We start from the raw sequence: 14,969 nt of genomic DNA on the forward strand, positions 1-14,969 counted from the left end.
TAGGGTTATTTTATAATGATTTTTAATAAATTAAAATATTATTTAAGAGAAATACAAAGATAATTTTGTAATTTTAAAATACAAATACTTATCTAACACGAATCTAAGAGTTGCTCGGTTATAATTTTTATACATTTTGATGAAAATGACTTTCATGTTAATCAAATTAAATGAAAATGTGAGGGCAATTTGATTTTTCAAATTTTGTTTTCGAGCCACTTTTACTCTGCCTTCTTTCATTATAATAGTAAAGATAAGTAACTTGGACAAATGCTTTTAAAAATAGAACCAAATCAATTATTCAAAGAATTTTGTAATAAAGTTGGTTTGGTCCAAATAGAATCAAGATCTTTCAAAGAATCATTGATTTTTGTATCATTTTAAAATTACAAAATTTTAAAATATTTCTTTCCCATGATGAGATTTTGGTAAAGATCATTGTGTGGGAGATTTTTTTTTTTTTGTCAATTTGATACCTCGAGATCTTGGATGCAACCAAAGTTACATCAAACTTTTTCCTCGCTTTTCATCATTAGTGTGATACCTACCAAAAATCTATTATACTCAAGTTAGACTTATAATCATAATCCAAAGGCGAAAAGTGTTTATTTTCGTACCCCTTTTATATGTCTAGTCCTTTGCTTGTTTTTAAGAAGTTTCTTGATCAGTTTCATTCGCTTAGGATCATACCAATAAAAATCCATTGATCCCTCAATTATCTTGATTATCCGATTGTGCGATATTTACACATTTGATTTTTTTTTTTTTTAAATAAGCGAATAAGTTAGTGGTTTGTAATTAGTAGGTAAAGATAGGTTTGGCATCCAAAGTTATGATTTTGACCCTCATGGCTAAAGCAAGTTTGGCACCTTCAAGCCACTAAAATATTAGCATGACTAGTGTTTTTATTTAATAATTAGAGTATAGTTTGTGTTTTTTTCCAAAGTATCAAATTAAAAATAATAATATTATAAGATGATAATTAGACGGACCATACGAAGCTACATATAAAATAGACATTCCAAAAAATCTAAGAATATTCTAATATATATATATATATATATATATAATATATATATATATATATCAAAGATAAATTACGAAAAAGTTAACTGAGATGATTTGGCCATCTCCGCCGTAAATCGATTGCAGCTCTAGTTTGAAGAAATATTTTCAGTTAAATATTCTTAAATTTTTTTTTGACATAAATCCTATAGAATGAAAAAATAATAAAAATATATAGCCCGATCAATTGTCTTTAGGGCATACCCGATTATAAAATATATATATATATATGGGAAATGTTCAGCAACAAACATTTTGGCAAAACATTTTTCAAAATATGGGTTAGAGGTTTTGGAATGGGCTGATTTTTGGTGAGGATGATCTCTACGGTGAGGAGATCATCATCACCAAAAATCAGCCCATTCCAAAACTTCTAACCCCATCAAAAATGGCTTACAAAAAATGGACGGTCCACGATTTCCCAACTTGTAAACATGGGGTTAGAAGTTTTGGAATGGGCTGATTTTTGATGAGGATGATCTCCTCACCATAGAGATCATGCTCATCAAAAATCAGCCCATTCCAAAACCTCTAACCCATGTTTTGAAAAATGTTTTGCCAAAATGTTTGTAGCTGAAAGGGACCCTATATATATATATAGGGTCCCGTTCGGCACCCTAAGTTTTACCACACACTTTAACAAACGCGTTTTGTCTTACATGGGTTAGAAGTTTCGGAATGAGCTGATTTTTGGTGAGGATGATCTCTATGGTGAGGAGATCATCCTCACCAAAAATCAGCTCGTTCCAAAACTTCTAACCCCATCAAAATTGATTTACAAAAAATGGACGGTCCACGATTTTTCAACTTGTAAACATGGGGCTAGAAGTTTTGGAATGGGCTGATTTTTGATGAGGATGATCTCCTCACCATAGAGATCATGCTCATCAAAAATCAGCCCATTCCAAAACCTCTAACCCATGTTTTGAAAAATGTTTTGCCAAAATGTTTGTAGCTGAAAGGGACCCTATATATATATATAGGGTCCCGTTCGGCACCCTAAGTTTTACCACACACTTTAACAAACGCGTTTTGTCTTACATGGGTTAGAAGTTTCGGAATGAGCTGATTTTTGGTGAGGATGATCTCCTCACCGTAGAGATCATTCTCACCAAAAATCAGCCCATTCCAAAACCTATAACCCATGTTTTGAAAAATGTTTTGCCAAAATGTTTTGCCAAAATGTTTGTTGTTGAAAGGGACCCTCTCTCTCTCTCTCTATATATATATATATGGACCCACTTGTAGGAGATAATCTCAATCTAGAGAAACGTGCACTCAGAGGTTTGAAAAGATATCTTAGCACACCATTAATAAAATCTTTCTTTCTTAATATCCTAACTCATATAATAGAGATCAAGATCCAAATTGTCGAAATCAGCAATGCAAAATTTTCAATGTTGACGATTAATATCGAAATGTCTAGATGGACAATTATAACAAGTTAAATCTCGACAATTTCAATGATTCATATTCAAACATCAACAATTCACAATCTTTAATCTCAATGTTGTAAAAGGTTATCTCAATTATTGGAAGAGAAGAGAGGTTGATTTCAACAACTTAAATCATGATCTCACCAGCTCAAAGGGCCATTAAAAATAAAAAATAAAAAAAATGTTTATAAAATGAAAGAAAAAAAAAAATATTACACCGAAAAAATAATGGTTTTCCCGCCAAGAAAAACTGCCAAGCCTCATTCACGAACCATTAATTAGGCAGTTAGGCCAAAGTAGTAATAAATGAAAACCAACGAGGAAAGAACCTAAAAAGCGGTTTTCATTTTCTGTGTCCGGTTTCCGGTATTATGTAGGTGGAAATGACGTGTAAAACAGAACATCAACTAAAAAGCGGTTTTATTTCTTGTGTTCGGTTTTGGAAAGTGGTATTGATGTGAAAAGCGGTTTTGGAGAAATGGATACATTGCATTTGGAATTGGAACTGGACAGGTGTACAGTACATAGTTGGGTCATGTCTGTATACGTATTTGATGACGAGACTTTGAAAACAAAAAGGCCGAGGGGAGATAGAATGGAGAATTGGGGGTTTCGGACACCACACACTTTTCTCTTTCTCATCTTCTCTTTTTGCCCTAATTGTTAGGGTTTCAATGAACTTGATTGTTCGTTCTCTGTGATGCATCCAGCTGTTGACGACCTATATTTGATTCTCTCTGTCTTGTTTTTGTTGGATCTTTTGGTTTTTGCTCTCGATCGAGGGTTTTTCGACTTCCAAGGATTTTTTAGATCATACTCATCATGCCGACGCTCGTCAACTATGGTGGTAAGTTTCGGATTTTTGAATTTTTTTATTCAATTTTAGTTTTTTTTTATAGAATTTTGTTTGTGATGAGGTCGAAATTTACTGTTGGAGTTACAGAAATTTGTTTTTTCTGCTTTTATCTTGTGGCGTGACTGTTTTGATAGTAGATCGGATAGTTACAAGGATAACGTGTCACCCTCTCTATGATTTTACCATTCGTTTTGTAGATCAGATGTGTTTTGATGGATTTTGAGATTTCTTTATGTCTTTTATTTCGAATTTCGTGGTCTTGCGGTTGATAGAGATATGATGCCTTGTAAAGAATTTTTTTTGTCCTTCTATTTTTTGGTTCGATTTTCATTTATTAATTGAGCTTTTTTTGTGTGTGTGTGTGTGGCGGGGTTAGATTTAATTGACGGTATTATGAAATTGGGGTTTGATTAATAGTTGAGAGCCGAGTTTAATGTTCTTTCTTTCTAGTCGATCTATGGTTTGAATCTTGTAGAGCAGTTCATGGAAATTTCATGTTCGGCTTCTGATAGGGGAAAAAGGAGTCACCTTTCGTAGATTAGCTTGTGCCTTTTGTGGTGTTTATATTTAGTGATCTTCATAATTTACTTGAGGATACTTGTAGCTGAATTAGTTGTTGGTTTTTTGAATTTTCAGGGGATGATGATTTCTGCTCCAGGGGGTCGATGTACTCGAATCCCAAGGATTCGAGCCTGTTGTTGTCTCTTGCTCCTCACGTCGAGTTATACTGCCCTCCTCGCAAGAGGTCTCGCATCAGTGCTCCTTTCGTCTTCAGAAAAGAAGTATTTGAGCAGCCGAAACGACCATCGATTGAAGTTCTTCCAGATGAGTGTCTCTTTGAGATCTTCAGACGTTTGCCCCAGGGCCAAGATAGGAGCACCTCCGCTTGTGTTTCCAAACGTTGGCTTATGCTTCTGAGTAGTATTCGAAGGGATGAACTCTGTAGTGGAGGAACCACTCAGTTTTTGAAATCTGATGAAGCAAAGGTGCCCTCTTCAAAGGGCGATGAAGTGATCTTCAAGGATGATAATCAGGAATTTGAGAATGATGGGTACCTTACGAGGTGCTTGGAAGGGAAGAAAACCACAGATATCAGACTTGCTGCTATTGCAGTCGGAACTGGTAGCCGTGGTGGCCTGGGTAAGCTTTTGATTCGAGGAAGCAATTGTACTCGCGGGGTAACCAACGTTGGCCTTTCGGCAATTGCCCATGGTTGCCCATCACTTAGGACACTTTCTCTCTGGAATGTGTCTTTGATTGGGGATGAAGGCCTAGCTGAGATTGCTAGTGGTTGCCCCATGTTAGAGAAACTCGACCTCTGTCAGTGTCCCTCAATTTCTGATAAGGGTTTGGTTGCTATTGCTGAGAACTGCCCTAATCTGACTGCTTTAACAATAGAGTCTTGTTCGAAAATTGGGAATGAGAGTCTTCAAGCAATTGGACGGTGTTGCCCAAAACTACAGTCCATAGCTATTAAAGACTGCCCTCTTATCGGGGATCAAGGATTTGCAAATCTTGTATCGGCGAGTTCTTACTCGATGACGAGGATAAAGCTCCAGAATGTGAACATTACAGATGTGTCTCTTGCAGTTATAGGGCATTACGGCGTGGCCATTACTGATCTAGTCCTCACCGGCCTTCAGAATGTGAGTGAAAGGGGCTTCTGGGTTATGGGTAACACTCAAGGGCTGCAGAAGCTGAAGTCTCTTGTAATCACATCTTGTCTAGGTGTAACGGATATAGGTCTTGAAGCATTAGGAAAGGGTTTCCCGAACCTGAAACAGCTCTGCCTTCGTAGGTGTTCCTTTGTATCCGACATTGGGATGATAGCTTTTGCCAAAACTGTTGTTTCTCTTGAGTGCTTGCAACTGGAGAAATGCAACAGAATCTCTCTATCTGGGGTTGTCGGTGTCCTCTCAAACTGTGCTGCAACCTTAAAGACACTTGCCCTTGTAAAGTGTACGGGGGTAAAGGACATCGGTTTGGGATTGTCTTCAGTCTCTCCCTGCACATCTCTGCGATCCCTGTCCATTCATAACTGTCCAGGTTTTGGTACAGCTAGCTTGATTATGGTGGGGAAATTGTGCCCACAACTGCAGGACATAGACCTGAGTGGGCTTTGTGGTATTATGGATGTCGGATTTCTCCCATTGCTCAAGACCTGCAAGGTTGGGCTGGTGAAGGTTAAGCTTAGTGACTGCGTGAGCCTGACAGACGCGTTGATTTCAGCCATTGCTAGGCTTCATGGTGAAACCCTTCAATTGCTAAATCTTGATGGTTGCAAGAACATCACAGATGCAAGCTTGGTGGAAATCGCTAATAAATGTCCGTTGCTTCGTGAACTTGACGTCTCCAAGTGCGCAATCACGGATTTTGGCGTTGCAGCTTTGTCTTGTGCAAAGCTGCTCAACTTGCAGATCCTCTCTGTGTCTGGTTGCACTCAAGTGTCAAACAAGAGCATGAAGTACTTGGAAAATCTGGGTCAGACCCTAATGGGTTTGAATATCCAACACTGCAACTCAATCTCAAGCAGCACGGTTGAGTTGCTTATGGAGCATTTGTGGAGATGTGACATCCTTTCCTAAACAGGGAAGGAAATTGGACACGCCCCATCGAAGGAATTAGAAAGGCAAACACAAAGGATGGGGTTTGGTTGATATGGATAGCAGTATTTGGTAGTGTTTTTGGACCATCAGAAACAGGCCTTCTGGCCTCTCACCTCTCAAGAACTTGGTTGTTTTCCAGGGACTACGGCTGGTTACTTTTGTCTCCTTTTTTTTTACAGTGCTCCTAACATGGAGTGTTGTTGCTAAGTGTTTTGGCTTTTTTGAGGAGGCTTTCTTCACGGCAATTGTTCCCTGAGAATACAGTTACCAGGTCTTGGGTTAAGGTTTCATTAGTTGGTTTTTTTTTTTTTTTTTCTTTTTCTGATACGGTCTTGTTGGTTTTTTTAAGCCTTGCACTTTGTGCTTGGGCATATGCTTTGTATGTTTCAGCCCTTACTGGGTCTGTTTTTTCGCCCCATTGTTGGTCTTTTCGCATGTTTGCACTTAGTGTTTGCATGATGGCTGGGTCTCTCTCTATCCTTTAGCGTGGGTTCCCCGTGTTGTTGTTCTTGTTGTCTATTGGCCATCGTTGTGTTTGGCAGTTCTAATGTTGGTGCTTGGGATATCTGTTTGGGTTTGGCAATGGCAGCAGGTTCTTTGTCTCTGCTGTGACAACCATTGTTTGGGTGGTTGTTTTTTTTTCTTCTTGCCAAGCCCCTTTTTACAAGCGTCTGTTTCAAACTGTTCTCTGCAACTTTGTCATGTATTAATGGAATGGATATTTGTATTTTGTGTTAATGTTTCTGTTTTATGAAGGACTTATTTAATGGTGTAAGATATCAGATTTTTTCTCTTATATAGTACACATCAACAACAGGATTCAATCCAAGTTCAGATCTCTTATAAGCCCTCATAAGTGTATTGCAATTTGTCAACCAACTAAGCTTTGGTTTTAAGCCTAAAATTGAATCATAACTTTAAAATCTTGCTTGGTAAGGAGAAAAAGTAAACTGGTTTTAATTGAAATATTTTTAAAACATTTTTAAGATGTAAACATTCATTGTTTTGTTGCCCTATCCTTCCACATGTTAACAGGAGATGGAGATAATTACTTGAATCATCTCACTGTCGTGATCTTGATATTGTTTGTGAAGGATACTGTAGAGATGTTTCTTTTAAAGTATTGCCCAGATTCGATCCTGATTAGGGGCAATGACATAGTGACAGTGATTTTCAAAGAAAAAAACCATTTAGAAATTTAAAACTCTTTTAAGAATTTCGCTGTGTGATGTCATGATGGAGCAGTTGAATATGTCTCTGTCGTCTCCTCTATTGGATCAAACCAAAGGTAAGAAGCACCAAATCCATAATAAATAAATAAAAACGTTAAACAATTATTATTTTTTAACCACTTCAAAGATAACGCTCCAGATATTTATTTGATTCTAATTTTATTTTTTAATTGATTTCATGATGTTGTTAGGTATTTTGTGAAGATTGGAACAGATATCACAACATCCCAAGTCTGTGGTAAACTCTTCCATATTAGATCTTACTGTTTCAATTGGAAATTATTTGTAATTGTAGAAGAAAGAATTATTTTTTATTTGTAATTGTAAAGTATAATATGGAAGACTTAACCACAGAGTTTGGATATCCTGTTCCAATCTTCACGAGAAACCTAACAACATGGAATCAAATCTATTAAAATAAAATTAGAATCCGAATGATGGAATCAAATATGTCAACATATCTTCAAGTCCACTAAAATATGACTTTTTCCTAAAGTCGTCATTCAAACCAAAATTTCTCTCTCCCAAGAATTTCAATTTTAAGATCTAAAATATTAAAATGAGTCATTGAGACCACATGGATTATCACATTATCAATCTATCAACAAATGCTTCTAAATTTTATGGAAACACTCATTAAAAAAAATGCTTTCTTCAGCTTAGTCCATGGAATTGAAAAATAAATTCAAAGGTGAAAAATAAATGTTTTTCTTTCGGTTTTAATTTTTATATAAAAAATTTGTATAATTTTATCCTCTACAACCAAGTGGAAATGGATCATGTTTTTGAATGCCACAAGGTGATCAAATTAGGAAATTTTCTTTTTTACATCGTGGAGAGGAGAAATTTTCCTCTCTTTTTGCTTATGTCATTTGCACCACATGTTAAATGGTTATTGGACTGTGAGCAAAAAAAAAAAAAAAAAAAAAAAAGCAAAATTCTATGAGTTTTTAAAAAATTATATATCTTTAAAAAGTTATTTTTCACCGTTGAATTTTAATTTTAAATTTGTATGTTAGTAGCCAATTATTTTCAACAACTTCAAAAATATAATTTTCAAAAAAATAATAATAATTTTTTTTTCCATGAAATCTAGAAGGTTGTGGTGTTAGATTATTGATGTGGTAAGTAGTAATACATTAGGCTCAATTATCCATTTAAGATTTAAAGTGTTGAAATTAATTTTTTTTAATAGGGAACATCTAGCTCAGAAAGAGATTTTTTTCTCAAGTCATGATTTCTTGACTCCTCTGACATGCTCTCACTTTACTCTCCTGACGTGGCATGTACATAGAACCATAGATTTTTTTCCCCAGGATACACAATTGCACATATTTAAATGCAATTGTGTATCGCGAGGAAATATATAATTTTATGCACATGTCACGCCATAAGAGTGGGTGAGAGTATGTCAGAGATAGGGTTAGTTTATGATTATTCTTTTTTCTCTATTAATTTTGACTTGCGCCACATGTTAAATAATTGTCCTTCTGTAAGCAAAAGATCATTTGATTTAGAGATATCCATCCACATTTTGTTAAATATTTGAGATACCCATGCTTTTTCAAATTGAAGATATACTTCTTGACCTTGGTCTTCATTGAGAGACCAATTTGAATGCCCTCACTTCAATCTCCTTCCCGAAAAAACCTCTGATTTCTCTATACAAAAATGTGTCATCTTCAACATCAAGGATATAACTTTTTAACCTCTTTTTCAATTTGAAGATTCTCTTTCCCTCAACCTTTTAAACCTAAAAAATAAGATAAGATTTTTGGGAAGGTAGAAGAGAATGAATTTTTAGGCTGAAAATTATAAGGTTTTCGATAAAGCAATTGGGGTTGAGGATGAAGAGCTTTAAAATAGTTGATTTTTGGGGAAAATCAAGGATTTTTTTTATTATCGATCAAAAAAGAGAGCGTTTAGGACATTTTCGATTAGTCTTTGAAAGAAGAACAAGATCAAGGGGGGCTTTCATCAATTTGAACACATAGGGAGTTATCTCTAAATACTCTTTTTCTCAAATCGTCCCTTACAAGATTGAAATCCTAATTGTATTACAATATTGCTAATAAAACCATCTAAGTGATTATGCCCTTATCTCTTATAGGATCATAAAAAACACATGGCCCTTTGGGAAAAGGTCACCAATAAGAAACAAACTATACAAACCACTTTTTTTGTGTGTGTGTGTGTGTGTGTGATTTAGATATCTGCTTGGACACAAATCCTTTGCAGACCATTTTTTCTATAGCTCTCTGTAACTAATATCAACGATTAAACGTGTATTACAACATCAAGACGGTTATATCCAATCGTTTAAGTTTAGGAGTTCAGTAACCATCTATTTTCAAACACTTATCTAAGCATATAAGAAGTTTTTCAAATAATCCCTATGTTTTTCAATTGATGAAATGCCCCCCCTTGATCTCATTTTATTCATAAATACAAATAAAAAATGATCTTAATGCCCTCAAGGTTTGAAAACCTTGATAGAGGTTGGAGATGAGCATTTTGATCATTGCATAAAAGTCTTTCAAAGAAGACATAAGTCAAGGGACATGTCATTGGTTTGAAAACACAAGGGTATCTCAAATATTACAAAAATCTGGAGGGGCATAAATAAATCATCTTCTCTCTTTTTTCTTTTTCTTTTATTATTTATTGTTTTGTTTTATATAGGTGAGAACCAGATTCTAAACACTTTTCAGATCATCTCTTGGATCATATTGTACGTTAATGAAAGAGAGAAAGAAAGAAAGAAAGGCTGATAAGACTTGTCCCTCGCGCGCGCGCGCGCTCTCTCTAACTATTCCTCATCAGAGCTATGACGCCATCATTGTCTTTGATCATTGGCCGTCTCTCATTGTTTTATATTAGCTTTCTCTTATTCTCTCTTCCGTCCTATTTTTGTGTTACTCGTCTTATTTTTAAAACATAAAAATATTGGTTAAATTACTTAGAACTTTACCAAATCAGTTGTTCAAATTTCTAATAAAAATGTTTATCATTTATACTTATATATAAAAAGAGTCATGCTGAAGTAACATTGAAATTGACATCATTGCGACATTGGTGTTTGCATGATCATAGATATTTCTCACTCGTATCACAATGAAAAGCGTTTATGATTGTAGACAAATCCACATCAATAGTGTCTGAAATGATGCCAATTTCAATGTTATTTCAACATTTTTCATATAAAAAATATGATTTGGACATCGAATATCCTTAAATCTCTTTGTAATAATTTATTTTTTTATAAAATATATATTATATTAATTAATAGATTTGTGCTAGAATGACCTCGAGATTGATCTTGATTTACATTTTGTTGATGTGGAGGTGTTTGAGAAATCATAAATGTTTTTCACTCGTATCTCGATGAAAAGAATTTATGATTTTGTATACATCTCCACATCATTGGCAATCGAAGTCAATCTTAATTGGTCTTAATGATAATTTTAAGTGAATTTAATGATTTCTTTTGTCTAATAAACTTATAAAAGATAAATCAACTGAGCAATTATGCAATGTAAAGTGAGATATTAAATTTTAAAATCATGTTTTTGAGATACCAATGATCTTTAAACTGTTGATCATGATCTTTTGAAGAAATAGTAGAAAATCATGATTTTTTTTTTTCTTCCAAAAATAAGAATTTTGAAAAGAGTTTAAACATAGGGTCTTAAGGTCATTTTATTGATCTCTTATTGTTGAATAAATCTTAAAATTGATTGGATAGTTTGTTTACTCAAGAGCCCTCTTAGGTGCCATGTGGCACACTATTCACACCCACCAGCCAACAATGATTGGCCTTTGAACACGTAATCAATTTGATTTTTGATTTTATTATCACAACCACAATTTCTTTGGTGGAAAAGAAATATTAGAGTCAAAGTCTCGAAATCATTTAATAAGACTGACTTTATCTGATGTACCCACGTCAGGGAAGTGTGACCCAAGCAAACAGATGCTTTAGATCAGATCCACCCCTTATTCTTCATTCAATGTCACCTAAATACTCTTATCTTCCACTTCTAGCAAAAGAAGACAGCTGCTTTTGCCACCCCAACTTTTACCTATTAAATTCTAATTTTTTAAGATTATTATTTCACCCCTAGTTAAAGATTAAAGCACACCATTCTACCATTACAAAAGTTTGGTTCAAGTTATTACCTCATCATTACAAAGAATTACAACATATTCAAACAACTTCACGAGTCGTTTATAGTAAGAATTAGACTTTTTAGACTTTCTCTTGGCAACCCAACTTTTATTGTCTATACTTTTCTTTTTTTTAATTGGGGTGTAATAAGAAAAAGTTAGAATGCAAATAGTCGTTCTCTAAAAGAATAATTAATATTTCTTTCAAAATCAGTGGTTTAACCTAATTTTGTATTTTTAAGAGGATTATAGACATGAGATTTTCGAGTTCGAAAACTTTTACTACTTGGATTTGGAGTTGTCATCAGTCTTTTTTAGAAAATGTGTGAATAGGTACCCATAAAATAGCTTCGAAAATTCATTTTTGGTTCATAGTGCTTCTCGTACGGATAAAGGATATTGATCTACCTAAGATTTAGATAATGAGTTTCATTTTAGGAAATAAGAAAGGCATTAGGCACCCTATTTCCTCCACCATGGGTGATAATCATCGATTCGATCGTTTTTCGAGAATAAAAGAAAAAATTGATAAAATCTGATTTTATACTTCTGATTGTAAGGGACTTCGATTTCAGCTTAAACCAATAAGGTCTTTCTTATTAAGGAAGAAGCCCTTCTATGATTCATGTCTTTGGACAAATTTTTGAAAATCATGGACTCATCGATTAAGGACCCACTTTCATATTATAAAATAAAAAGGGCCCAATGCCTTAGTATCAAAAATGTTTTGTGATGAGTGCAAAGTGTGTAGGAGTTTTTTTTTTTTTTTTTTAACTTTTGAAAATGATTTTCAATCCCTACCATTTCAACTGAGCCAAAGTCCAATTTATCAGAGGTAAGGGATGGTATCTACTACATCTTAAAGTTGCTTTAACAATGTAAATAAAGAAAGAGGAGGAGAGATAAGAAGGGAAAATTTGAAGGGAGAAAAGGGAAATAATGTATTATTTTTCTTGACTTGATTTTCTTTATGTCTTCTTCTTGATCTTTAAAATGAACTTCTTAATCTTAATCTTGATATGCTTGCAGTGTAGAGGTTTAATGGTTGATGGATGTAGGAGTAGAGGTTGTAAGGTGAGAGAGAGGGGTGTTGAAAGGCTTTTAGAGGTGATGGAGATAAGAATGTTGAGGCTTTAGAGAGGGTTCAAGTCTTGGCTTTTCAAAGGGTGAGAGGGGTTTTTATAGGAGATTGATGGTTACCTTTAGGGCTAAGATGGTCATAGGTAAAAAGTGATGGAAAAAGATATGAATCTTAACTTAAAAAGTTTGACATTTTGAATTGGGGAGGGGTAAGTGAGATAAAAGGGTTTAATAGGTTGCTTTTGATCTAAATCAATGAATAAAATCCAATTGAATCGGTTAGGCAATCCACACTTAGGTTGAGTGTTGGTTAAGTTAAGGGGTCTAGGTGTTTGATTAAAATAATGACATATGTAAGGGATTAAGTGATTAGATTTTGGGAGGAGGAGTTTCGTGATGATATGTGTCCAATAGTATGGGGTAAGTAGGTTAAATGAGTTGATTAAGGAGAAGGGGTGTGGGGATTGCTTGAGATAAGGGTTTAGAGAAAATAATAGGGGTAGGTTATGCTATGGGGTGTGAGTTGAGGTGTGAGAATAATGATGGAGATGATGAGAATGATTTTCCTTTTGAGATATTGGTTGTGGGGGTGACATGTGTCCCTTATTGATTTTTGTGGTGATTGGTTGTAATAATTGGTATGATTTTGGGCTTGAGTAGGGGACTTGGCTATAAGATTGAGTGGTGGTTTATGTTGGGTTGCATTATAATTGGTTTAACTCGGGGTTGAGTTGGACTTGCTTAGGTTAGGATATGTGTAGGATTTGATTGACTTGAGAAGTGAGGTGGTGACGGTTTATGGTAAGAGATGGCCCATTCTTAACCCATGGGCCAAGCAAAGAGGCCTTAGACTATTATTTGGAATAAAACAAACATTTTTTTAGGATTTGGACCCTTAAGCCCATTTTGATTTTAAAGCATCTTTTTTCAACATTTTTTGCATGGTGCCGTTCAAATTGGGGTATCTACAGGAATAAACATAATATAACCAATTTAATAAGGGGGTATTTCAAGAGTACCCAAATTATTTTTAATTCGTGATATTATCTTCAATACATCATTTTTAAACTCACCTTAATCCCTTGATGAAAAGCCATCTATTTATAATTCCATCATTTATTTGTTGGACTATCAATGTAGAGTTGTCGATGAATTAGGCTCCGAATTGGATCAAAGTTGACCTGGAACAAATCTAATAAAGATTGGATTACACACTTAATGGATTGGATTTTTTTATTTAAAACCAAATCTAAGTGGTGGAATCCAAATCTAATCCACTAGTATTTAGATAAAATCGTGTCTAATATACAAAATATCAATAATCTTCATATATTTTTTTAAAATATATAATATAATTTACATAAATTCTCACGTTTTAAGGGACTGGAACCCTATTGGATTAGATATCATTCAATCTACAATTTATTCAATAGGTTATCAAATCAAACCAAATCTTTATCAGAAGCAAATCCTCGATCTACATGTGAAGTTATACAATCAAAACAGATCAAATTTCAAGTTTGTTATGATCCATTAACAACTGAATGCCAATGTCTCAAACTTTAATAAGATTGAGTGGGTACAAGAACTAATCCAATGATAGATCATTTCTTAGATCCTGTAACCCCGTTCTAATTCTTAAATTATCAAATCCATTAACATCCTTACTTTAAAGTTGGAATTGATAACTTTGATTAAAAGAAAAGCTTACTGTGATAAAGTAAAACTAAAAAATATGGAGAGATTTATCGGGTAGACCTATCTGTTGTAATTTTATTACAAAAACTCCATTACTTTTTCAAAACAATTCTTACTTTATGAATCATGCTACCACGACTAACTTAGTAAAATTTCAAATCTTACTAACGATTGTTGGGCCCACATGGACTATCAAATTGGCAATTCAACACCGCAATCTTCTAGATTTCATGAAAAAAAATCAAATTCAAAAGAAAAAAATTCAAAAACAAATCAATTTTTAGCTTAATCGAATGTGTTGAAAGTGGATAGCTATCGAACTCCCAAATTTGAAACTAAAATTCAACGATGAAAATTAATTTTTTTCGAATATTTTTTCTCCAAAGTTATTAAAATTTTGTCTTTTATAACCTTAATTTTGCTTTTCAAATATTTTTTTTTCGAATATTATTTGCTCTAAGGCATGTTAAGTAACAAATTAAGGGCATCAATTTGAATTTTATGACATGGATCCCCACTCTAAGGTTTGGTTGGGTAACAAACTTATGAAATAGGGTGTAGTGGGTAACAAACTTCGTAAGGTTATTGGAGTTTGTAGAGTTTTTATTTTTAATAAAAATGCAACCTTTAAGTCTGCCCGGTAAATCTGTAAAAATTTTTTTAAGACTATAGGATTATTTTGGAGTAGGGAGTCATTTGTAATATGTGAGTTTAAGAAGGGAGGTGATTTGAAAACTTTTTCTAAACTGATCAAAATTCAGAGAAGATTCGGAACAGTACTTTTACTGTTTGTTTACACTGTACCGTAATATTTTTTAAAAATATAACC

General features: G+C 34.0%; 1 protein-coding gene across 1 annotated transcript; it reads left to right on the forward strand.

Moving 5' to 3' along the window:
• The first annotated feature begins 3,025 nt into the window (after window positions 1-3,025).
• LOC147392575 (EIN3-binding F-box protein 1-like) lies at window positions 3,026-6,701 on the forward strand. The gene is made up of 2 exons (XM_086455607.1): window positions 3,026-3,348; window positions 3,994-6,701. The coding sequence occupies exons 1-2, from the start codon at window positions 3,324-3,326 to the stop codon at window positions 5,940-5,942; spliced, it is 1,974 nt and encodes a 657-aa protein (XP_086311733.1). The 5' UTR covers window positions 3,026-3,323; the 3' UTR covers window positions 5,943-6,701.
• Window positions 6,702-14,969: the final 8,268 nt, after the last annotated feature.

Source organism: Akebia trifoliata, chromosome 10, assembly GCF_017979445.1.
Source record: "Akebia trifoliata isolate Shusen 1 chromosome 10, ASM1797944v1, whole genome shotgun sequence".
In the NCBI taxonomy this organism is placed as follows: domain Eukaryota; kingdom Viridiplantae; phylum Streptophyta; class Magnoliopsida; order Ranunculales; family Lardizabalaceae; genus Akebia; species Akebia trifoliata.

Bases quoted from the DNA above. Each gene is read 5' to 3' on its own strand.
- LOC147392575 (XM_086455607.1), top strand. From the start codon at position 3,324: ATGCCGACGCTCGTCAACTATGGTG. The intron at 3,349-3,993 runs GTAAGTTTCGGA...TTGAATTTTCAG, and splicing joins GACGCTCGTCAACTATGGTG to GGGATGATGATTTCTGCTCC.